The sequence below is a fragment of the Stigmatopora argus genome, chromosome 21, assembly GCF_051989625.1.
Source record: "Stigmatopora argus isolate UIUO_Sarg chromosome 21, RoL_Sarg_1.0, whole genome shotgun sequence".
Lineage (NCBI taxonomy): Eukaryota > Metazoa > Chordata > Actinopteri > Syngnathiformes > Syngnathidae > Stigmatopora > Stigmatopora argus.
Genome location: NC_135407.1, coordinates 3,358,461 through 3,383,469, shown reverse-complemented (window position 1 = coordinate 3,383,469; position 25,009 = coordinate 3,358,461). Strand labels below are relative to the sequence as shown.

General features: G+C 44.2%; 2 protein-coding genes across 5 annotated transcripts; one reads left to right on the top strand and one right to left on the bottom strand.

Annotated features, from left to right (window-relative positions):
• The first annotated feature begins 446 nt into the window (after positions 1-446).
• On the top strand, positions 447-13,786 carry znf704 (zinc finger protein 704). The gene is made up of 9 exons (XM_077589996.1): positions 447-1,348; positions 4,013-4,188; positions 11,629-11,732; positions 11,889-12,157; positions 12,252-12,352; positions 12,437-12,689; positions 12,769-12,903; positions 13,471-13,562; positions 13,638-13,786. The coding sequence occupies exons 1-9, from the start codon at positions 1,055-1,057 to the stop codon at positions 13,750-13,752; spliced, it is 1,539 nt and encodes a 512-aa protein (XP_077446122.1). The 5' UTR covers positions 447-1,054; the 3' UTR covers positions 13,753-13,786.
• Positions 13,787-18,166: 4,380 nt separating this feature from the next.
• On the bottom strand, positions 18,167-24,434 carry tpd52 (tumor protein D52). 4 transcript variants are annotated; one of them, XM_077591031.1, is made up of 7 exons: positions 24,267-24,434; positions 21,046-21,176; positions 20,329-20,477; positions 20,106-20,207; positions 18,929-18,970; positions 18,747-18,795; positions 18,167-18,689 (listed from the first exon to the last, which is right to left on the bottom strand). In XM_077591031.1, the coding sequence occupies exons 1-7, from the start codon at positions 24,283-24,285 to the stop codon at positions 18,582-18,584; spliced, it is 600 nt and encodes a 199-aa protein (XP_077447157.1). In that variant the 5' UTR covers positions 24,286-24,434; the 3' UTR covers positions 18,167-18,581. The 4 variants fall into 4 exon arrangements, with proteins under 4 accessions (XP_077447157.1, XP_077447155.1, XP_077447156.1 ...); XM_077591029.1 differs by lacking the exon at positions 24,267-24,434 and adding an exon at positions 21,744-22,262; XM_077591030.1 differs by lacking the exons at positions 18,929-18,970; positions 24,267-24,434 and adding an exon at positions 21,744-22,247.
• Between the last annotated feature and the right edge of the window lie 575 nt (positions 24,435-25,009).

Here is a 25,009-nt window from a genome sequence, read left to right as displayed (position 1 = left end):
ACTGTTTAGCTAATGCCATTGATCTCAAACGTGCAAAAATGTGATTTTCTTTCAGCTTTACAGCCACCATTGACAACCAGGGCTGTCTGATTCATTTAGACTGCAAGGACTGGCTTTCAACATGAAAAATCTACTTTGTTTACATTCTCCTGGCGTTTTTATACTCCCATTTTGCGTTTATTAGGTGGTAATTTGGTAAATCCCGTGATACATAAAAAAGTAGGCTACATGTCTACAAAGTGGGTTAAAGCATAAAGTGCGTCTGTCTGTCTTCTCCATTTCCCCCGCTTTCTCCCTCCTTCCTTTCCTCCCTGGCTTCCTTGCGTCATTGTTTTGAATGGAGTGGGCTCGACAGAAGGCAAGAGAGCAAGCCGGGAGGAGGACCGCGAGGGGCGGGGGGGGGGGGGGGGGCAGCGCCGTGCGGGTGGGGTGGAGGCTCGTGGAGGCGTGTGCTCCGGTGGCCAATGGCGGAGCGGCTCGACCGCGGGACCGCACATGTTTACGGGCAGCATTCCGCCGGTTGAGGCTGGAGCCTATTCCGGACTGGATTTTACAGGATTCGGACGCGGAGCCTGTGAAAGGCTGCCATTTCAACCTTTTTCACGTCGTCTTCCTGTACGACATTGAACGGCGTCGAGTGGAAGGCTTGACTTGGCCCATTCCAAGCGAATTCGTCGACGAGAAAAGATTGCGAGACTAGCCAGGTGCCATTTTGTTCAATCGTGTACACACAAGATGGTCGCCCTCGAAGCTCCGCGTTTTCTCGCCGACTTCTCGCCCAGCTAGCGAGGAAAGCAGCGAAAACAAACAGGTCGAGGGGAGGGAAAAAAAAGGAAAAAGAAGCAAGATTTGGAGCCGGTTTTGGACGTGGGTAGAATTGTTTGTCTTGTCCTGACCGCGGAAGTCGACGGCGTCGAGCCCGTCGAGTATGTTCCCTCTTCCGGACGTTTTGTCAGGGCTCCCGCTCCTTGACGTTGTTTACCAGCCGAGCCGCTTCATGCTGTAAAAAAAAATCCTCCCTTTGGGTAAATTCACTTTGGACACCCGCGTAGAAATGCACGGCCGGCGCCTGGTCAAGCGCTCCATCCTCGGCAGCCGAGTGTACGCGCCGAGCCCAACCGGCGACGGGGCCCCGGTCACCGGAGTGGTCCAGGCTGTCAAGCAAGAGAGCTGCGGGGTGGCGGCGGCGGTGGTGCCCCCCGGGGCCCGGCGTGGCGGCGGGGGCACCAGCAGCAACAGCGTTTACACCGTGCTCATGCCGGACGGCAGCCTGAAGGAGTTCGCCGAGGAGGAGATAGCCGCTGCGGGCTTCAACCACGCCAAGGGGCCGCTCAAGTCCAGCTTGAAGGTGCGTGGAAGGGGCCCGCCGGGGGTGTCGTCGTGGCCGTTGAAGCGCTTCCTCCGCCGGGCGCGTGGACTGCAAGGGACCGGGCGCGATTAACCAGGTTCCGCCAGCCTAGAAGGTGCAAAAAAGAGCTCGCTGTCATGACATTCGTGAAATGTGGGACAAAGGGCTCGACTGCGGGGCCTGCGCCGTGTTTGTGTGCACTAGTGGGCGGGTGAGCAGAGGCAAACAAACAGCAGCCATTTGGACCCCTGCTGGCTTCACTTTCGCCCGTTGTCGTGGCATTTGCACATTTGCACATTTGCAAAGCAACCGTTCCATCCCAAGCCTCCCGTTTAGCATCAAATAGCGGGACGTCATTTCCCCGACTCTCCGTACTTGTTGGCTTTTCGCCACATGGCACGGTGTAAACAATAAACAAAAACACCACCCCGCTATTTCAAAGACGCTCTGTTTCCATTCAGACAAGTTTGACCACCAATTGTTCGATGTAGCATCAAATGCGACGCCTTTTTTCCTTTCAAACAAAAGTTTGCTCGTGTTTCCTTTGTCACATGGCGTGATGTAAGCCACCCCAATACTGGACAATGCTATTTTAAGTACCTCTTGCTCACCCGTTCACTATTTTCACAGAATATTGCAACATACTGTCCGCTTTTATGAATCATGACACTTTCTGTAAAATGACACATTTTTCTTTACAGCCACAGTTTGCTTATGTTTGAAATTCGTTGTGGTGTTGTCACATGGCATTTTCATTGTGCCCTGTTCATATTTGGACACAATTTAGCACATTTTCAAATGTGTTTTGACCTGAAAATCCTTTAAGATACAGTTGCTTTCATATTGGTGTTATTTTGGTTTAGTTTATCTGTTGGGAGGGCTCCAGATTTGACTGACCCTCTTCATTCTTCTTGGTGAGGACACAAAAATGATCTTCCTCCATTATTTGCGGACGGATCATAATGAAATTTAGTGTCTGTATGTATTGTTGCCGGTAAGTCCCGAGTTAGGCTGTAAATGTCATTAGTGTTCTTCAAATGCCAAGGTCTGAGTTTGTTTGAAATTCTTTTGGCCAAATTCTGGAGTTCAAAAAGTCAACATTCAAAGTCTGACATTAGATCTTTGACATCTTAGAACTTTGGTACCTTGCTGCATAGCTTTCCTGAAAAACAATGTGGCGTTTAACATATTTCAATGTCAAAAGAGTGCAAAAAAGTTGTAAATATAAGTATAAGAGAGGAAAATACTAGACATTTATTTTTCTTAAAATCATCACATTGAATTCCAAGCATTGACCAATTGACTGCCTGTTCATTGTGGATATATAAAATTGTCCCTTATTGTCCTTTTAAGAATGCCTTATTTACACTTGGAATGGTTTAGGTCACATTTTAACATCTTTTCCAAGTTTGAAAATAAAGTAAACACTGTGAAATCCAACTAAAATAAGGTAAAACTACTTGTAGTCAGTTTAAACGTAGCCATGATTGCGTTACAAATGGACAAACACTTGTTTAAAACGCCCAGAAAACCTTAAATTCCTATCGGCGGCCTGCTAATTGTTATCACTTCTCGGTAGGCGGAGTTTGTTGGTTGTTCATTTTTTTCTGACCCGAAGTCTCTCAAATTAGCTTTTCAGAATTATGGAAGCTTTTTTGGTCGTATAACCTCAAATTTTTCTATGTCGGCGTCATCGTGTTTGCATTTGTAGCCGCGAGGAACAAAATGGCCGTATGTGTGTGTGTGTCTTAGCAGTGCACAATGGTCACAAGTGTCCCTCCGAGGTGGAAAACAAGCCATAAAATGAGGAATAGGCGCCTGCGTGCGTTTGTGTGTGTGTGTGTGTGTGTGTGTCTTCTCGCTTCTTGGCAGTGTTGCTATTTGGTTGTTTGTGAGCGGACTCCATTGACGGAGCTGCACGGCCCAATAATGCGGGCCGGCGGCTTCAGGTCGGCAACGGGTGGCTTCCTCTGGAGAATTAGGAGCGCCTGGCGCCGTGCCCGCGCACACAAAAAAGCTCGACCGATTGCGTCTGCGTTGCCACTTGTTGCCAAGTGTGTGGGTGATTTGGCGCCGTGGCAAAAGAGGTGTTTATTGGTCTCCAGATATTGTCTTTGTTCTGGAGCGGTCTGTCCATCTATTGCCTTTAATGGGATGATTGCCTCTACCAACATGGCTGCCAGGGGGCACTTGGATAGCCGTTTGTCTTTACAGAGATCATGATGCCATTGACAGCAATAGACGTTGAATTCATTTGATTTCGGATTGTATGAGAGTTCCTCTCCCGGGCCAAAAGGATTGGACGCCGAAATGATTGAAAAACCCATGCAGGTCAGAATTCCATTTTTAATGGAATTATTATGCAGTTGCAGCTATTTGTTTTAGTGTCATCCCCCCATCAATTATTTTGCGGCCAACTAATTTTCCCTCCCTTTTCCCCCCCAACTGTTTATTTTTATGTTGGCAATGTTATCCTAATGTACACAAAAGATGATACTAGCGCGTATAGCATCCCTCATTTCAAATGCATGGGCTCGCCTAGACGAACGACATGCTCGCCACATTTGAATGTGAGGGAGAATAATTTATGATTATTTGCCTTTGAATGTTTACGAGCCCGGCGGGCACTCGGGCAACGTCCTGACCGTGTCCTCTCCCACTCAGAGCTCCATTAACGGAGGCCCGGAAGGGCACAGGACCGACGGCCCCGAGGCGGCGGCGAGGGCGGAGGGCGACCACCGCGAGAGCAACGGCAAACGAATGGACGCCTGCCGATCCGTGTCCCTGCTGGAGCAGAAGCGCAAGGTGGTCTCCTCCAGCATCGACGTCCCCCACGCGAGGTAGGCGCTGTGTGTGTGTGTGTATGTGGGGGGGGCTCATTTGGCACTGAGTTTGAAGGGAGGGGAGCAAACAAAGGGCGCCGAATTAAAAGAAAAGTTGCGGCAAATCTCTTGATGTGTTTAAGATAAAAGATTCCTAAGCGAGCAGATGTTATGATAGGCGTGGCCGCGAATAGAGTAGGAGACAGTGGGGAGGGCCCCGGGGCCACAGTTTGACACACTTTTTCTTTGGCCACTTATTTCCCGACAAGTGTTTTTGTTTTGGAGCTGAAAAAAAACCTGTGGTTGTAGTGGGCTTGCCCCTTCTTGCAATTAACGCCCGCGATGCTATTTATCAAAAGGCTAGGCAAGCGAGTGAGCGAGCGCGGGCTGCTCGGCTCCGGTTACAATTGGCCCGCTTCCTGCGTGTCAGGAAAGCACACAAAAGTCACTTTGCAATCTTTAGCCAGAAGGTGGAAGGTGGAAGGTGGGGGCAGGAAAAAAGGAGAAAAGAAAAAAAGCCAACTCTGATAAATGTGTTGTAAACAAATCAGAAATCTGCCACGCTGAGCAATTTGCGACCAGCCACCATCCGGGAAAATACTTCTAGGGGCCGTTTGCCACAAAACAGAACAGATCAATCACAGGGGACCAGACCTATCGATGGCGGAACTGGGCATTTTCTTGAAATCGTCGTCCGCCGTTGACCGGGAGAGGGCCAATGAATGGCAACCAATGGGCTAGGAATGCCAGTCCAGAAGGATTGGGTGTCTTTTTCCCTAAGAAAAACAGCTGAACAAAAGTTTTACACAAAAAAAGTCAGTACGTGCCAGGTTGCCTTTATGCCCTCCGCTACTACTCATTAAAGACCTCCGTTTTCAGTCTTCCTGATCTGTCAGTTTTACGAAAATTGCTGAATTATTGACGAGCGCTCGCCATTCATTAGAACCGGCGATGTACTAATTAAGCGTACGGCAACGAGGTGTCATCATTGCAAGCCCTTTTTTTTAATGGGAGCGCCGCTCCTTCCTCATTAATTTTATCATCGCGCTGCGGGGCGGGGTGCCGGATGACCCCCTGGCAAACGTCCGTCATTAGCAAGAAACAAAAGAAGTTGCAGAACTGATGAACTCATTGACAAAGCTAGCCGTCCAATTGATTCATGGGAGATAATAATTGTAATTGTTTGGTCTCAGCCCAAATATGTTCTTATTTGAATATTGTAAGCGTTCTTAGGAAAACTGAAGTCACCGTGCGGTTCATTTTTGAAAGCAGATTTGCTTCATCGATCAGCGTCAACGGCGGCCGGCGAGTTAACAAAGTTTCCATTGGACTAGCCAGTCAATCTTTGTTTTCTTGCGAGGTTGTTTTTTTTTTTCTTGCTCTCCCATCTGGCCAGGCGTCGTAGCTCGCCGGCGAACCCGACAGATGACGGATTAGCCTTTCAATTTCCTTGGCCGACTCTTATTTACCGTTGCGCTGGCGAGTAAAAGACACCGGCGTGGAGGCGGCCTCTTATTGGATTGCCACGTCCACGGATATTGTGGAGCAGAAGAAGAGCAGATGTCTGAAACTTTCAATTAATAGCCCGTACTGACATCTGTTGCGTGCTTTTAAGGCCGTGTTATTAACGATGGGAGAGCGTTTTTTTTCTCTTTTAAATTCTTGAAATGACTGGTGTAAAGGATTGACGAGCCGATGATTGGTCACTTAGATGAAATTAAGGCCCGCTTGATGTGGCAAGAGACGTTAGACGCATCTGCGGCAGCAGACGCTGAATTAAAAAGGGGAATTTGATACACTCTGGGATATTAAAAAAGGTTTAAAAAGATGCTTTCATCTGTTTAGACATGGAGAATCGGAATCTGAAGTCCTTAGAGAGGGGGGACAGGTTTTAATGCGACACATGTAAGTTTAAAGTAAAACGGTAAACGGTTGTCCTGATGACAATATTTTTGTCTGAAAGGCTCCAGCACCCCCGTGAGGTTAAGCGGCGGCGGAAATACAATTTATTTTTATTTGGCCCAATTGTGAGGCGTCTCTCTCGAAATGTTGAATCAACTATCTTAATAGTTTCCCGATTTTCTCCGTCATCGAACACTCGAGTCGCCGTGGCGATCTCCGACGGGACGGGACGGAGGGGGTGCCGGGCCGGCTCCTGCCAAAATCCCGACAGGCCGCCAGACCGAAATGGATGTGTTTACCAGCACTGGCCCCATCCGTCAACGAGGCCTCTGTTATTTTCTTTGCTGAAACGCAAATCCATTTTTTTCGCTCTCGCTCCACTTTTGGAGCGGGGAAGCACATCATGTCGCGCTAGTTAAGTCATCAGTATGAGAAATATTTGCATTGAGAAAAAAAGAAAAAAAACTTGGCAATGCACATATACAATTCAGGCAGCAAATACTCATTTACAATTGCTCGAAAAAGTAATCGCATTCAATAAGATGCCAGCAGAATATTGTTTTCAATTTCATTTTAGCAAAGCATGAATCCGCAGCACATGATTTTTTTTCCAGTGATGATGTTATGTTGTTGATTTTTTTTTTTTCCACTTTCGATTGGATTGAATTTTTTTCCCCAAGATATGTTTTGCCAAGGGCGTCGTTAGCGCGTCGGCCTCACAGTTCTGGGGTCCTGGGTTCGAATCCGCGTTGATCCTCCTGTGCGGAGTTAGCATGCTCTCTCTGGGCCTGCGCAGGTTTTCTCCGGGTACTCCGGTTTCCTCTCACATCCCCCAAAACATGCCGTGTAGACTGGTTGAACACTAAATGGCCCTTACCTATGATTGGTTGTCCTTTGTCTCCTTGCCCTGTGATTGGCTGGCCACCAATTCAGGGTGTCCCCCGCCTGGTGCGCTTAGTCAGCTGGGATAGGCTCCAGCATCCCCCGCGGCCCTTGTGAGGATAAGCGCTTCTCCCCTGGCTTTGACATCGGGCTGGCTGCGTCCATTTGTGCTTTTTCCAATCAGCGTCCATTTCACCGTTCCTCCATTGTTCCCGGCTCGCTAACGACGTCTCTTCCTTTCTTCAATCTTCTCCATCTCCCCCTCACTCACTCACTCATTCGCTGCCTCGTGCCCCCCACCCCATCTCCCCCCATCTCCTCCCTCTCTTTGTCCTGACTGGCGCAATCACCGCCAACATCGCCACGCGCGCACGTACGTTGCGTACGATAAAGCGGCGTTAATGGTAGGCGCGCTCATTTGTATGCGTGGCCTCCCGTTCTCCACAGGCCATGTAATTATCTATGCAAATGCGTCAATCGGAATGTTTCTTCGTGTCACCGCCGATGTGTTTTGGTTTTGTTTTTTGGACGGGGATTTCCCACTAAATTGGCTACACCGAGACAAAGAGCGCTTGTTTTTGTTCGACAGTGAATTGGAGTTGTCATTTGTGTGACTTGTGTGAGTACGGTAAAATAAGAGAATAATTAGGAGTGGATTATATTTAAAAAAAGAAAAATCAGGACAATAATCAAGAATGGACCACATGAAAAAATGAGGAAAATACTAGTTGAGATTGGGCGATATAAAAAATGTTTGTGGAAAATAATCCAGATTGGATGATAGGGAAAAAAATCAAGATCAAATGGTATCAAAACAATCCCGAAAATGGCGGCACGTGAAATAAAAATCGGTGTAATGACAATCAAGATTGGGCAATTAAAAAGTAAAAAAAAGAAGTGAAAATGCTTATTGCGGCAAGAAATAATGACAATTATCAAGATTAGATTGTGAGAAAAAATTATGTCACCTCCTGATCCATCCTCCAACAAACATCGCAACGCTAGCTAGCTCCAAAACCGTTGTTTACCGCTTCTCGGTACTTTAATGGCGCGTAAAGGGCTTTGGAAATAAGCCATTCCGGTGGAGTCTTTGCGGGAGCGTAAAGGTTAACGATCCCACATAAAATCTGGTGAGAAGGAGAAGATTTCAGGGGGGCGTCACTAAACGGGGGACTAACTCAAAGGCCTTTAGGTAAACGTTGAAACCAGGGCCGCCCGCCGGTGAAGCCTTTGTCCTCCCCGCGGGCTTTTACGACACCCTCCATCGCCTTTTGTGAGCGCCCGTGGCTAACGCGCGCCGGCAAGTGTAATTACGAATAGGTAAACCCCCCACCCACCCTCGGGCGTCCCCCTGGGAGAAGAGCGCACGGCAGTCGCCTAGCTTAACGTGCGCTGAGGTCTTCAAAATTGAGAGTGCTAGTGATAAAAGGCTGACATTGCAAGTGGGATGACCGCCTTCAGTTTGGAAGGGGTGCGGGGCAAAGTGAATTGATAGGTACGGCACTTGCAAAAATATTGTATTAATTTTTACATTTTTTTTTGTGTGTGTTCGAAGCACTAGATGTCCAATCCATTTTAAATGAATTTTTGTGAACCAACCTAAAATGAAGTGATAGAACAGCAACAGCTCTAGGTTTTTACTCATTAAAGGGGAGGCGTAAATCTTTATTTTTGAAACATTTATTAATGAATTAAAAAAATGATGAGTGAATTATTAAACAGAAAAAAAAACATCCTGTTTCTGCCCCTCGTGAAGGAACCTGGATTGCATTGTAGGAAAATGTAGGAAATGTTGGAAATGTAGGACACACACCACTCGCCACTCAAGTGTGCGAGCGTGTCAATCATCTCAAGGTAAAGCGAAGAGAGCGGATGATCATTTCCCCTTATCTGCCTCTGGCTCGCTCAAGGGGGCTACGCCGTGTGGGGGGTGGGAAATAATATAAAAGAAGGACTTCTGCACAAGACTGTATATCAAAGTGTCACATGCGCATCGGCTCGGTTCCGTCGCTTGGTTTGCAAAACGGCGTGGTTTGGCACGCACGCGTGGTTCGCCCTTTTGTCGTGCCACATGAATTTTTAAGAGTCGGCACAGTTTTGACATGAACAAATTGGTTGTGGTGATAACATTAGGAAGATTGTGTTGGAATTTGTCTTTTTTTTTGTGCTTCAGACCTGGTGGATTGGCGGCCGTGTTTATTATGTAGGGAACCACAAAATAGTCTCGAAAACGTGCAGTAAGTGCGCCATTTTGCCTCCGATGTAGTGTCATTTTTACTATTTTTCAGGGGTATGTTTTTGTTTTCAGGAGTCTGTTTCACTCACTATGCTTGTTTAACATGAGGAGACCAAGCCAAAAGTTTCAATAAGCAACATGGCACTGGAAGTCCATTTTTTTCACCACAAAAGAGGAAGTTTAGCCATTTTATAGCATCAAAACTTTCATCAAACTTGTCTCACATTGACACACCCACCCAAAAGTGTCAAGCCACCATCACATGGGAAAAGTCACAAGAACACCATTTGACCTCAAATTGACACTCTAATAATAATTGTGAGCATTTTCCACAGCTTCTCTTTTTGAAAATTCCAGCCTGAATCTCCATTTCACTTGCCACATTTGAACATTCCCTCTCACTTTCCGATATTTTGCCCTCCGGCGTCAACGCCAACAAAGACGAGGAGACGGCTGACGTTTTTATTTGATATTTTTATCCTGTCAAGCCCGACTTGTCCACTGCGGGAGGCAGAAAAGGGACAAAAGCCAAGCTAATGTGCACGTGACACACTTTGTGTTGATGTTCTTCGGCATCGCGCTCGTTGGCAAGCGCACACACACACACACGCCCACGCAAGGCTATTTGGCGCGGCGCCCAGCTAATAGTACACCACACCCTGTTGCTCTCTGTATTTGTTACATTGGATAAAAAAAAGCGTGTTGTTTAGCTCTCTTTTCATCCCAATGCGCTTTTAATCTTAGCGAATCACATACCTGTCAACCTCTGCCGATAACTGCCCTTATAAATGATTATGATTCCCCTTACAAACCCCCCCAAAAACCTTACAAACACCGTACGACTCGTACGAGTCGTACGGTGTTTGTAAGGTTTTTGGGGGGTTTGTAAGGGGAATCATAATCATTTATAAGGGCAGTTATCGGCAGAGGTTGACAGGTATGGAATGAGAATGTCTTTCTGTTCACCCCAAGCAGAGTCCGCGAAAGGCGAGGCGGGACTCACGAGGATGTTCCCGAAGCGACGGCGTGGCTACGGGCTAGCACGTATGTTGTTATGAACGCAAACGTGACGTGGGTTTTTGATGCTTGTGTGTCTTTGAGAACAGATGCGCCCTCTGGAAATGTGGAGAAACGAGACAAGGGCGCTTTTATTCACCCGCGCGTGCCTTTTAGGCATGACGCAAAAAAAAAACGTGGGGGAATAAAGGTTTTGGCAAACGTGCAGTCATCAGTGTCTTATGCCGAACGGCCGCATGGTTTTCCCGAGACAATGTATGGGTTCACGTAGCAGGATGAAATTTCTTAGGCATTTTAATTGAATAGAGACTTGAAAAGACAGTTTTGGTCAATGCAAGGTCATTTTTGGGCCATTTTCCAGGGGGTCAATGTTTTTTCTTTTGAAATTTAAGCCCCGAAAGCCAGTTCATGAAATTTGGTAGGCGAGTCTATCATGCATAGAGGCACCAAAAAGTCTCAATACGCCATGTGCAAAAAGACACCGACAGAATGACCTCCAAGTAACTCATTTTCAGCTCCAAATTGTCTTTTGAAAATTCGGCCCCATTAGCCGGTTACAAGTAGCGACATCGAATTTGGTAGGCAAGAAGACCTCCCAAAAAAGTGTAAAAAAAAGACCCACAAAGCCTGCTACTCGCCTTCAAAATGACCACCTTAAGACCTCAAAATCCTTTGCCACCTTTTTCCTCCCCCCTGCTCGCTGTCCCTCCTCCTTTATCTCCCTCTCCTCTTTTCTCCTCCTTTTCTTCAAATCTTCCTCCCCAGGCTGAGACACGATCACGGCGGCTCCCAAAAAAGCTCCTTTGTGCGCTCAAGTTTCAAGCAAAACACGTTCCCATCCCAAGACGGCGAGAAGTCAAAGTATCTTTCTCTTTGTTTTCCTCGCCGACGTTTATTCTTTTTTGTTACCTCCCGGCGACACGTGTCAAGGACGGTGGTTAAAAAGACATGATAAGATTGGATGCGCCATTATTGGGGGGGTAATTTACTCCATGCGCACCCCCCCCAGATGGCAAAAGTGACTCACTTGATGACACACCAACATCTGCGTTTGATACATTTGGAAATCAGGGAAACTGTCATTGACGTTGGGCCAAATTGTTATTTAATACAGAGTAGGGCTTCTGCTGTGAATTTTAATGAGTTTATGGGGAGGAGACGTCCAAAACGCTTTGTCGTCACCCCCGGTTCAAATGGATTGGGCGTCTATGAACGTCAATGGCACAATGAGTTGTCAGTCGACGAAAGCAATTGCAAAATGAACGTGCAGGTCTTTTAAAATGTTCGTGTTGACAAATGATTTCATGGAAAAAACGTGCTTGTGGAATTTAACCAGATTACTGTGTCAACTTGATGTTTCGTGCTAAAATGTGCTATTGTTATTGCATGCCAATCATTTTTGGGGGGTTGTGTTTCTGCAGGCGGTCAGAGGAGGAAGTGGACATGGACAAGGTGACGGCGGCCATGGTCCTGACCAGCCTGTCCACCAGCCCACTCGTCAGGAGTCCGCCCGTCAAAGTTAGCGGTGAGCTTGCTAACAATCTTAAGTTAAGACATGATTGTTTTTCATTCAAATTCCAGCAATTTGGAATCAATGTTGCTCGATAATAAATCCGCTCCTTTGAACTCGTCGACTGTCAATGAGATACTAATGCGGTAAGGCCCCGCCCCCTTTTCCCAGAGGCCCTGAGCGGCTCGTGGAAGGAGAACGGCTGCGGGGGTCCCTTCGCGCCGTCCAGCAACAGCTCGTCGGGCGGCTACTGGAGCTGGTCGGCGCCCAGCGACCAGTCCAACCCGTCCACGCCGTCGCCGCCCCTGTCCGCCGACAGCTTCAAGCCCTTCCGGGTGCCCGGCGGGGGGGCCCCCAACGCCGGGGCCGAAGACCCCTGCCTGGAGGAGACGGACGGCAGCAGCCTGCTTTTCGATGAGCCCATACCGCGCAAGCGCAAGGTGGGTGCTAGCAGAGAGGCTAAGTTGATCTCGTCAAAGCGCGCTAGTCAAAAAAGTGGCAAGAGGGCAAACGAGTTGGCGTGTTTGTGCGCAGAACTCCATGAAGGTGATGTTCAAGTGCCTGTGGAAGAACTGCGGCAGAGTTTTGAGCACGGCCGCCGGCATCCAGAGGCACATCCGCACCGTCCACCTGGGGTAGGCGCTTCGCCGCGTTCCCCCCGGCCAACCCCGACCAACCCCGGCCGGCCAAGCTCAACCCCCCTTTTTTTGGCCCCCCAGGCGCAACTGCGACTCGGACTGCAGCGACGGCGAGGAGGACTTCTACTACACGGAGATCAAGCTCAACACGGACGCGGCGGGCGAGGGGCCGGGCGGCCTTTCGCCCGCGTCGCCGGCCCGGCCCGAGGGCCCGCCGCCCTTGCCCTCGCCTTCGCCGCCCCGCGCCAAGGAGCCTCACTCGGGCAGCGCCACGCCGCTGAGCCGCTCGGCGCCCAGCGCGCTCTACCTCGTCCACGCCGACCACGCCTACCAGGTGAGGACGCGCCTCGCCGAAGCCGCCCCTTTTCCGGCTGAGCCGGCTGAGCCGGCGACCTGCGCCCTGCGCCCTCCAGGCCACGACGCCGGTCTCCATCCCGTCCAACGGCGCCGCCCCCGACCCGGCGGCGTCCTACAGCTTCACGCCCACCAACGGGTCGGGCTTCAGCATCTCCTGGCAGTCGCCGCCCATCGCCTTCACCGGCAACACGGTTGGTTGGTCGGAAAATTCATTCATTCATTCACTCATCACACACCACCACTAAAAATATATAACAGAAATCTCAGAATATTTATTCTTTTTTCCATTCCATTTAAATATAAGTACCTTCAGGGATAATTCAATGTTTACTTGTTCAATGTTTAATGGAATAAAATAGAAAAACATTAAAAACAAAAATATACATCATATATCATGGAAAGTAAGACTTACTGTTTATTACAAATATGTTAAAATGAATGAATATTTACTTTTTGCTTCATTTAACATATTTGTATCATAAGATTAAACAAGATTTTGTCTGTTTATCCATTCAAAAAGTTTCTTAATTTAACATTTATTTTGATAATCAAATAAATCAAAGAGAACACTGCTTAACATATTTGTTAAAAATAGAGATTTACTCTTTTTTTTTCTATTCATAGCAAAAAACATTTGAAAAAATATTTATGTTGGAATGACTACTTTTTTGTTCATGTAATTTAAAATTGAATGTATATTGAGATTAAACCTGTTTTTTTGTCTTCTTAAATAAATCAAAATACCTTTTTTTCCACAGGTGTCGCCCAGTAAGAGTCAAGGCTTCGCCGAGCAGCGCTCCCAAACCATCGGCGTCCTCTCGTCGCCGCCCAGAGCCACGGCCGCGCTCAGGTAGCCACGTCGCACCCGCTTTCCGTTACCCGCCCGAAAGCCGTCGCTCATTTCTCTCTGGTATTTGGGCGTCAGTCGTAAAGTGCGCGGCGAAGGCAAGAAGTGCCGTAAAGTGTACGGGATGGAGAACCGCGACATGTGGTGCACCGCCTGCCGCTGGAAGAAGGCCTGCCAGAGATTCACCGATTAGACCTCCCGTCCAGCAGGCGGCGCCGAGCCCAGACGTTCCCCGTCGTTCCCGCTTTCCGGGAAAGTGCAGCTAAAAAAAACGTCGTTTCCGGCGTACTCTTTGTTTGTCGCTCTGTTTATTTTATTTGATCTTATTTTTTTCGAGGGTCCGGCAGGTTTTTGAGCCAAAAAAACATCGTAACGTATTTTGTTTTCTAAAAAAAGAGAGAAAAGATTCTAAATTCCGTTTCATTCGTAGCAAATGTCCTTGTGAAGATTTTTTTTTTGGGGACCAAACCTTTAAAATTAGCCGATAGGGCTTTTTTTCTTTCAAAAGTAACTAATATTTCTTTTTTTTTTTTCAATTCTGATTTTACATCCTTGTGGTTTTTGGAGAGCAATTTTGCTAGCACGCAAAGGAGGAGGGCTTCCAACCAAAAGCAGCACTTCAACGGAGCACTTGTTCAATTTTTGTTAGCGCCTTAACGTGACTCCCGTTTTTTGGAAAATGTCTCGATCTAAAAAAACGGAAACAACTTTAAAAGTTTTGGAGCTAGGTGGGAAAAAAGCACTTGGTCACTGTAGCCATTTTTGCCATTTAGTCCACGCCATTTTTTGGTTTTGATTGTATATTTTCGTCATATGTTGACAGAAAGCCCCAAATCCGTTTACGCCGTTTTTTTTTGTTGATGTTGCAAAGTTACTATCACTAGTATTTTTCTCTCACTTTTTAACCCAGTTTTTTGCAATTTTTTGTTTCTTAGCGTTGCGCCACATCTTTCTTTAACATGTACGTATTTTTTTTGTCTGATTTGCTCGTTTCTGAGCGTCAACACGACCTTTCGAATGCTTCGATCGACCTTTAAAGACGCTCACGGTACATAAAATAGTCCAAATCGTCGTACTGCTTCCGTGCAATTTTGTCAGAAAATACGTCTTTGCTACAGTGTTGTTTGAGACATCTATATATGAAGAAATGTCAGGATTCGACCAAAAACGTTCAAAGTTGAAAGATTACTTTGAATTTTCAGCCTTTTGTGTTAAATATACAGTATTCCATATCCTATTTTGCGATATTTTGGGCTTTTCGTGCTGTTTTATTGGGCGACGCCGGGGTTAGGTGCTACGTTAGCCGCTAACTGGATTCATTTGACCAAGTTGGACTGTAAAAACGAGCGGACGCCATCTTGTTAAGATGGAGGTGCTATTCCCGCAAACGGCTGCCACCTTGTACGAATTGTTGTTACTGTCGAAGATGAAAATAAAAAAACACCTGACTCAAAGTCCATCGAGTGCACTCCGCCTGGCGTTACCTCCGCCAAGGACCGAGGGGGTCGTTTTTTTATCGACATTTTTTGCTATCTTTTAGTCGAAGGAGAAGTTCAGAACTTCCAAAGTGAATTTTTAGATCATTTTTAAAAAAGGGTGTTTGGTCACTAAAGTTCTTCCTAAGAAATCATGAACAAATGTTTGCTCATTTTGGCAAAAAAAAAATGAAAATGTGCGCGCAGAGGTGTTTGTAGTTTGTTGGCTAGCTCACAGGGTGACCTGGAAACTACCTAAATGATTTTTTTACCAAGTTTTACGGTAGGGTGGCAATCATTTTTACCGTAAAAGTGTTAAATTGAGTCGAGCTTCCAACTGAAGGTGCGAGTATGATAATTGTTTTATATTTTGTTGTTAAGAAGGCGTTCAGAGTTAAAAAATATATTTTATGAAATGAAATCGCACCATGTTTTAGTGTTTTACTAATTGTCTACTATTGACAGTGCTAAACGTCCAATCCATTTGATGTGGGAGGGACGGAAACTAATACGCTGTTAGCCTCTCACTTTGAATGGATTGGATGTCTAGCACCATCAATGGCAGTCAAGTAAAAAAAAACAACTAAGTGGGTATGCCGGTTAGCCAATATGCTAAAGAGCTAAGATAGTCAACACAAGATTTAGATTGGAACCCTATAGAGATTTCTGGAGCGTTTAAATAAGAATGTTATAACTGGTTTGCTTTTGTCGCCTCTACATTTGTCAATTCAAGTAACGTCAGCGATATTAATTCAAATGAATTCCGAGTTCCCGAATGTGCCTTGATTGAAATTCCAGAGCCAGGTTTGGCTTCTTTCTTTTTCCTGAACGACATTGGGATTTTTTTTTCATCCGTCTTTATTTTATAACCATTGTAGCCGCCCCCCCCCTCCAAAAAAAATCCTGTCGTTTTTTTTTTCCCCCAACGTGTTTGGATTTTACGTCAGCTTTTTTTTAGGGAATCGTTGGAACTGTGATGGATGATCACAGCAAGTTTTTCGCTTTGTTTGTTTTTCGCTGGTGAATATGCAACCGGGACGATCTCGTTGGCCGAATCTACAATCATAACCTCAAGAATTGAAACCGTGGTGTAAATACGATAACAATTTGAATTCTTTTCTAAGAATTGCCTATGTCGCATGTGCATGCTAATGCGTTGGAATTAGTTCAAAGAAAACGTTGTGCTGTGTTGTTCATGTTTCCGATTCAAAAGCAAAGTGTCACGCGGAATCTTTTCAAAATGTTTGCCACGAAAATCTTTTTCTCATTTCTCACCAGAATAGATTTTTTTCTTCCCCAACCAATTGAAATCACAAATGAACGTAGTTTAGCTGAAATGAAGAAAGAAATGTTAATTCTGTCATCATTTTTCCCCTATTTCCATTCATATCAAACAAGCATAATGCTTAGCATGACAAAGACAGAATGTATACAAAAAAACTTAAATTGCCCAGATTGCTTGTCTTAAATTCAATTAAAAAGTAGTCATTTTCAATTATCTTAAAAAAAAAACGTTTTATTTGTTGAATTGTTCAGGGAAAACACTTTTTTTATTGGAACCCGAAGAGTATTACCACTAGTAAGCTATATGAAAAAAATATATATAGATATATTACTATGAACGAAAGCCTATCTAAAACTTTACGAGTATTCTGTGTCAAAGCTAAGTTAATAAACATGTCAAAGCGGTTTGTTTTCATTCCTTGCCATATCAACAAAAAGTGTATATATATCAAAGTATATAAGATGTATCTCAAATAGTACTCTATTTCACCCATGTTTTTTATTATGATCATAATCAAAAGAAATTTAAAGATGAAACCATTCACACAGACTGTTAAATCCTGTCACGCTGTATTTTATTTTATTTTTTCCCCCCTTCTATGAATGGTTATTCTTCCCGTATAAATGTGTTTACTGACATTGGTTCTGGTGCTGTTGTTGTTGCTGTTTGTACGATTATTTTCTTTTTCCACGTGAGGTCACAACTGTGGAGATTTTAACAAAATTAAAAAGTTGGCTTTCTTTGCTGGCAGCTGTTTGCTACAGGTTGTGTCACGAGTCTTTATTCTCTTTAAACACCAATATGCTCAAAACATTTGGTTTGTATTAAGCTTTCATGTTGTTTACATTCATTTGCTATGGCGCAGATAATCGACGTCATTGATATGCGTCCCTAAGTGCCGCTACAGGTGTCCTAATTAGCGGACTCAAAGCGGTGACACGATGTAACTTCAATAGCTTTTTATTTTCATATATGTATTATTTTCGTGATAAAGTCGATATTTCCTCTGAACGGCGCATCCTCGAAGCAAGTTTAAGTCAAAAGAAAACGCGATTCTTTGATAGAATGTGTATGCGGTGAAACTTGGTGAGTTAATCTTTTCTCTAATAAATAACAGTACAGTAAGGGGCTGGAAATTGGGGTAAAATGTTATATATTTCTTTTGGTCGTTATATAAACAGACAAAATATTGTGTACGACAATTTGTAACCTTATATTAAGTATTTTACCCCAAATTTGACACGGTCTTTTTGTTTTTACAGTGTAAGGTAACAAATGTTTTCTTGAACGCTTGTGTCAATAATATCCCAATCGGTAAATAGACGATAGTGAATAGTGTTTTCGCCAGGAAATACACCAGACCAGTTTGTATTGAAACATAACTTCACCCTAAACACGACCATTTGTAGTCTTACAGTTTTCAGGCGATTTCACAATAATTACACATTAGCAATAGACTTAGAAAATGTAAAAAAATGGAAGATTTACCAATGTATGTGGCTAAGATGTTTTGGAGCAAAAGTTTGCTCTCTTTTTAAAGGCTACTCTTCTGTTCTCAGACTCCACCTAGTTGTCAAACTGCAGAAAAAAATGATCACTAATACATATAGGTCCCAAATGGTAAAATCCATGTATATTTATTCTCCAAATATTTTTGTAGTGGTAAATTACCTGTCCCCTGTGATTGGCTGGCAACCAATTTGGGATGTCCCCGGCCTACTACCCATAGTTGGCTGGGATAAGCTCCAGCACCCCACGACTCTTCTGAAGATTAGCAGTGTGAATAATGAATGAATATTTCATACATTTTCTGTTCATTTGCTCCCATGTTAATTCAAAAACAACTCTTGAGCAGCTTAATATAGTTTATTTTCTTTCAACAACACCAATGCTAAAGTAGAGAATTATATTAAAAAATATCTTTAAGCGCACTAAGGACAGCATGTATTTTATCTTGCAACTTGTACAGTATAACTTTAGCACTTTTTTACAGTGTTAGCAAGGCCCTCTCAAAAATGTTAACTTTGTCTTCACCTTGTGTGTGTGTGTCTGTGTTAGAGGACTATAAATAAAGCGGATTTGGCCCCAAAAATGACAAAATGAAATGGTTAACACCATGAGTAACGTAACAATAGGCATGTGCCGCGGGGTCAAGCCGAGGAGAGCTGGCGCGTGCCACACGCACCGAGCCGTGTCAAGAGGTTGCGAGCGTCTAATCAAGTCAAGATGCTGACGCCTTATAAGAGGGCTGAGGTCAAGGGGTCAGTGCAAGGGCGCATCGAGGGTGGCGGGCGTGTCCTGGTGCTGGTGCTCCGCGTCGGGGGCGTTCATCTGCTCGCCGGCGTCCATCTGCGACGGGCTCATCTTAGTCTGCGATTGGAAATTCTGTTAAAGCATCCGTCAAGGTAAAATTATTATTATTTTTACCTTCCATGAGCCCACTTTCTCCTCAAATGACTTGAAGGAGGAGGTATTCCTAAAAAAAGGGAAATAATTGAGTCACAAGTTTTAGCTTGAATTGAGTAGGACAAAAACAATGGCATTCAAAATGGCAATCACAAACAAGAGTATAAAAGATGCGTCGTGTGGACACAAGATGGCGACCTTACCTCATGACGGGCATGCTAGCCGAGTGCTGCATTGAGCGCTTGCTAGCCGGCAGCATTAAGAAAAGGGGGGGTCGGATTAGTGCTGATTTCACAATGCTCGCCACACACTTTTACTACACACTCGCGCATGTGCACACACATCCTGCTACGTCTTATTAGCCCATTGACGGCAATAGACGTCCAATCTGGTTCAAACAGATGGCTGCATCTCCCCCCAAACTAGAAAATAATAATAATGTTTTAGTACCACTGGGAAGATCTGATTAAAATAAAAAATGTAAAAACATTTAAAACGTGTCTTAAATTAAAAAATGCATTTCTATATTAAAATAGCTGTTATTTAATTTTTTGGATCTATTTTTTTTTAAAATAAATATCTGGGAATTAGCCAGTAACTTTATTTAGCTGGAATCGGCTCCAGCACCTCAAAGACCCTTGCGAGGATAACTGCTCCAGAAGATGAATAGTTTATAATATAACATTTAAAAAAAAAATCTAATCCATTTAGGGTGGGATGGCTTGCATGGAGGTAAAATGTTTCACTGCCATTGACGGCGTGAGATGTCATTTAGCAACGTCAATGGTAGCCAATGATTTTTTTTCCAAATGAGGTTTGTCATTTGCGGTGACCGGACGTCTATATTTGTCGAAGGCAGCCAATACGCGAAACGTATGCTCAAAAACACACACCAAAAAGCCACCATTATCATGATGTAGTATTTCTGCGCACAGCTGAGCTTTGAGGAGTGACTTAATCTGGTTAGCGGCTTGCTAATCCATAGAAGAAGGATGACAGCGGAGAAGTTGGATTAGCATTCTCACTAGGGAGGGACGGGGGTACACACGGGAGGGTAGCGGGTTCCGACGCCAGGATTAAGCCGGAAACAATTAGTGAGCGTCCTCCTGCTTTGTTTTAACCGCCGACGACTGACCGAGGTCATCTCGCTAATTAATCGACGGAGCGATTGGTCGCCGTGGGCTCAGGATAAATGAAGATCAGCTTGCCAATTGTTTGCTGGCTCAATCAGTCAATGGGTCAAAAAAAAAAACGTCATTTTGTGTAGATTTGATAATACCGTACAAAAAAACTTAAAAAATAAAAGAGAAATTTTCTTTATTTGTTATCATATTACGCTCTCATTGGCGTGAAAGGGCACGGCGCGGGCTCGTCGCTCACCTGACGTCATCCAGCTTGCGGCCGATGGCCGAGCTCACGTTGGAGAAGGCCGCCGTGGCCGCCGATCCGGCCTGAGAGAGCGTTTCCGACGTCTTCTTGTAGCTGAACAGGGAATCGGGACGTTTCAAAAACACGGGCCAATGCGGGATGGAAGTCGCGTAGGAAAGAGCTTTGCCGGCATTTTTCTTCTTCGGCTTTTGTTCGGAAGAGCGGTGATACGTACGCCGTCGAGGCTGTGACCTCCTGCCAGGTTTTGCTGAGGTTCTGCTTGAGTTCGTTGAGCGGCGTCACGCCCAATTTGCGCTTGATGTCCACCAGCTGTCGCTCCTTGGCCGCCAGAACCTGAGACAGCGTCTGGATTTCATCCTCCACCTGTACGGGGGCGACATTTCGTCAATCGGCCTTCCGCTCATTGATGGCGAGAGACGTCCAATCCGTTTGAAGCGGGAGGACATTCGCCACCACCCTCCTGCTTCAAACTAATTGAACTGGCAATTCAATTATTTTTTTACATCAATTTAAGTTAGATAAGGGGAATACGTATATTGTTTCTCATGTTATGACATTTTTAAAAAAAGTAAGAGCATCTACTCTTAATTTTCCTTCATTAATTTTATAAGGTCATATTTACTTTTTGGCCCCTATTTTTCCAAAAAACATTGCCATCAAAATCCCAAAATATTTTGCTTAATTGTTTTAGTTTTTCAATTAAAAAAAGTGAGTAACTACGAAACATAATGAAAATGTTTGAAATGTATATATTGTAATAAAATATTAAAAGCTATTCTTAATAACACTGTTAAATTCATAAAATAAGAAGTTTTACTGTTTTTTTTAAACTTTTTTAACATGAACATCAATATTGAAGGCATAGGAGTTCCCATTTTTTCAATTAAAAATATATTTTTTGCAATTAATGTTTTATAAAATAGCTTCTCACCCTGAACAACTCCACTTGCAGCTCCTGACGTTCCTCCTCCGTCAAGGCGGATGTCATCGGTGGCGGTTCCACGATCAACGCCGCGTCCTGACCCACCTCCGCCACCGCCAGGTCCGGATGTTGCCGCGGGCCTATGAGCGGCAAAAGAAAAAAAAGTACAAGGTAGGTTCACTACCGGCCAACAGGGAACGCGTGGGAGGTGGCAGGTGAGTGGCTGGAAAAAGAGAGTGCAATAGATAATGCGTTGGGTCGGTCGGTTGATGAGTTCAATTACGTTGAGGGAGAAGCAGCGCATCAATAATACAAAAAGATTTCAACAACACAGAGAGAGGCAAAAGTCATGGGATGCAGCCATGATGTCAATTTTACAATTTTATCATATTGTCTGCCATTGACGCCGCAAAATCTGACTGCATGGGGCGAATGAATGAACAATGTCAGTGAATGTCCCCATCCATTGTTTTTATATCGACCGTTTCAATAATAAACAACAAATTTCGCGACCTTTGACTCAATTTAACCCACGGATCCGTTTCAAATTTCAAACATATCCGACAAGTTTGCTAAAAAAAATCCCTTTATTCATTCTTGAGTTATCTGAACACAGATAAGCCGACATAGAACCAAATGTGTTCTTTTTTTAACTTGAGAAATGGAACAGAAATGTCCGTCTTCCGTCCTCGCGGTGGGACTTTTACCTCTGCCGGGGGGCGCCGGAGAGTCGGGCGGCGTGTCGCAGAAGGCGGGCGTCAGGTGAAGGTAGCTTGCGTCGACGCCTCGCTCAAAGTCAAACGGCGAATGGTACTCCTCCATCTTGTCCCGGCACAGCTAGCCGTTCTAGTTCCACATCTGGAACGTTGCTTCCTAGTTAGGCGGCGTCATCGCGTGACCCGTCCCCTCCGCTCCGCGTATCCGCCCACCCGTCCGCTATGGAGGTCTCTTTCGCCAGTCACGTGAGCCGGGTGAAAAGCGTAATCTGCCGTGTCCCAGATTAAAACTAATCCGGGCCCGTCCGTCCATCTTGGGGAAGCGGCGGTGCTCGTCAGGCGGAAGGAACGCCCGAGGGGTCGGAGCGACAATCGCGCACGTGTGTGAGGCGGGGGTGCCGTATAATACCACAAGCGCATTTCCAAGAGGATGTAGGCCTGAGCCTAGAGAATATTATTATTCCAGGCATAACGTGAATCTGAACTCGCGGGCTGCCATTGCTAAAACCCCTTGGCGAGGACACAATACCTTTTCTCTCGTTGTTGTATTTTCTTTCTTGCTTTTTAAAAATCTTTTCCGCCATTCAAATACATCTATATATCTGCCAATCAGTGAGTTAAACCTTCCTTAATTGGATTCAAATTAACTTATCATTGGTTTATTGTTTTAATCCATTTTATTTAGATTTTTTTTGCTCAATCAAAAATAATGATGATTTTTCATCTGTATTTTTTCCCAAAGTTTTCTTAAATATATTGGATGTCTGTCGTTGTCAATAGCCCTGAAACAACAACAATTATAGCAATTCTCACTATTAATGGAATAATAATAACTATATATATTTTTACTTGCACTGCCATTGACGTCATTAAAAGTCTACTCTAAATAAACAGTTGAACTTCTATTTTATTTCTATATTTTTTGCATAAAATATAAAAGTAAATCCTTTTCAAAATCAGACTTTGTCGCTTGTGTAACGAGCGCCTTCTTCTCCGACCCAACTGGAACAAGCGTCCGTTTGAGCGTCTTGATGGGTCGCATCATCAAATCAATTAGCGTAATATTTGCCACATAGAGCGTCACATGATGGTCCCGAAAACCAAAATCACGGGGTTAAAGAGGGAGGGGGCGTTTACGGTCACATGTAAAACAGCCAAACACATAAATTGGTCAAATATGATAACCCCCGAGTGCCGGTGCTCCCTTAAAGTGTGCCGGTGGAAAAAACTAATCACGACCAATCCTTTCGCCGCTCATTATTAAAATGCATCCGGAGAGGAAAACTAATTCGGCGAGCTTAGTTTCCACACTTAGAAAGGAGAGGAAGTTGCCACGACGACAAAAGGTCCGAAAGAGGCTGCGTAACGCACTAGCATAAACTTTTCATACAAATTAAAGAATCAAGAAAGTCCACTTTCTAAGCCACTTTTGCATACGTTTAGCTGTAAAGTAGACGCGCTATTTGGATGAATTTTAAAGCATTTTAAAGTTCACAAGAGTTTATTGTGTATATGTTTCGGATGTCAAATATATTTAACATGTACAACATACCGTTCCTTTCAGACCTGGTGCTACAAAGGTTAGATCGAATAATAACAAATAAAAATAGGCTGGTCTATCCAATGTGGCAAAACAGTACAAGTTAATGTCCTAATTGCCAAGATACATAATACAAAGTATACTAAAACCTAAAATACTCAATGGCTAGTGTATTATGAGACAAAATAACAAACATACCCAGTACTTAAACACATAAAACTGCACAGACCACGTACTAAAACACAAGATGAAGTATAATTAATATAAAAACAACTCAACATGCATGCACAACAAAATACCCAGCATACATTGCAGTATTAAACCAAAACATGTTATACTAATTTCTAAAAAATACCTAAATTATACTGTACTAAAACAATTAAGTGCAATAAAACTGAACTCTGAACAGAATACACAAACTGCACAGTGTACTTGAAAATAAAATACGAACTACAAGTAAAACGTACAAAAAGATGGTCAAATAGTTGAGTTTCGTTGTACTACAAATACTCAACAGACTAAATACACAATGCAAATAATACTGTATTTCAAAATACAGTGCGCTTTGGAACAAAATACTCATCATGCATTGTACAATTTTCGTATTACACCTGTGCTCACTTTACTTCCTGCTTTTATATATTGACATGCGCACTCTATTCTATTTGGCAAGTCAAAGATTACATAAACTGTCAGGCAAAACATAACACAATCTATAGATTAAAACCACTTTAAACCAGTTTCATGATGTCTTTCATTGGTTTTCGTCGTACCAAATAATTACCCCCCCTTCACAGACAGACGAGTCTACTTCCGTATTGAGTTTACGTGGCATTGCAGTTAAATATAAATATATTTCGGAGAGCAATAAGACTTGATTGGAAGCAAAACGAAAAAGTCTACTTGTCCAGAGCGAGAATTTCTGTTTTCTTGGTAAAGAAAAAATATTAAAGCGACAGAAAGACAAAACTAACCTTTGTCGTATTCCTCCATGAATGCGTCTCGGTGTGGGGAAAAAATTGCGAGTACTAGTTCCAGTCACCACTAAGGCTTTTCCAGTCTTGATGCCGAAACTCTCGTTCTTCTTCGTCTTCCACTCGTTCTTCTTCTCTTCCTGGTCCCTGCCCTGCCTTCTTGTCGCTCATTGGCTGGCGTCGGCGGCGTAGAGGGCGCGGCTTGTCGCCGTGACGTCACGGCGTCCAAGTGTAAACAGTGGCGAGCACGTGGGTGTCAACTCAACGCTGTCAACATGGCGCATGCGCACAACGCCAGCCAGGCTGTTCTGACGTGTTTTTTGGCCAAATGAAACCCGGAAATCTTGTTTTAATCTTGTTTATTAATTCCAATAAGTAAATTATAAATGATTGTAAGCATACAACCCAGGTTTGCCACAACGAACAAATATTTCAGGTGTATAAAAGTGTATCAAAAGTGTCAGTCTATTAGCATACTACAAAAGCATAGTCGAATTGTATAAAAATTGAAAAAAATTGACAAAAAAAATAATACTGCGTGCATTAAATTATGATAGCCTGTACCTTTTGAAAAATATTGTTGTTATTTTTATTTGCTTTTGCAAAAAAAAATCCAGAAACGTAAAATGTAGTAGTGACCACTTTACCGTTCAAAGTGAACAATTGATATTAATAACTGTCACACAATTATAAAGTCAAACTAAACACTAGAATACTAAAACCAGAATCAATTCAAAGCACTC

Bases quoted from the DNA above. Each gene is read 5' to 3' on its own strand.
- znf704 (XM_077589996.1), top strand. From the start codon at position 1,055: ATGCACGGCCGGCGCCTGGTCAAGCGCTCCATCCTCGGCAGCCGAGTG. The intron at 4,189-11,628 runs GTAGGCGCTGTG...GTGTTTCTGCAG, and splicing joins ATCGACGTCCCCCACGCGAG to GCGGTCAGAGGAGGAAGTGG. The intron at 12,158-12,251 runs GTGGGTGCTAGC...GTTTGTGCGCAG, and splicing joins CCATACCGCGCAAGCGCAAG to AACTCCATGAAGGTGATGTT.
- tpd52 (XM_077591029.1), bottom strand. From the start codon at position 21,858: ATGGAGGAGTACCATTCGCCGTTTGACTTTGAGCGAGGCGTCGACGCA. The intron at 20,208-20,328 runs GTACGTATCACC...TTCCCTGTTCAG, and splicing joins GAGGTCACAGCCTCGACGGC to CTACAAGAAGACGTCGGAAA. The intron at 18,971-20,105 runs GTGAGCGACGAG...GCTGCCGGCTAG, and splicing joins CGCAAGCTGGATGACGTCAG to CAAGCGCTCAATGCAGCACT.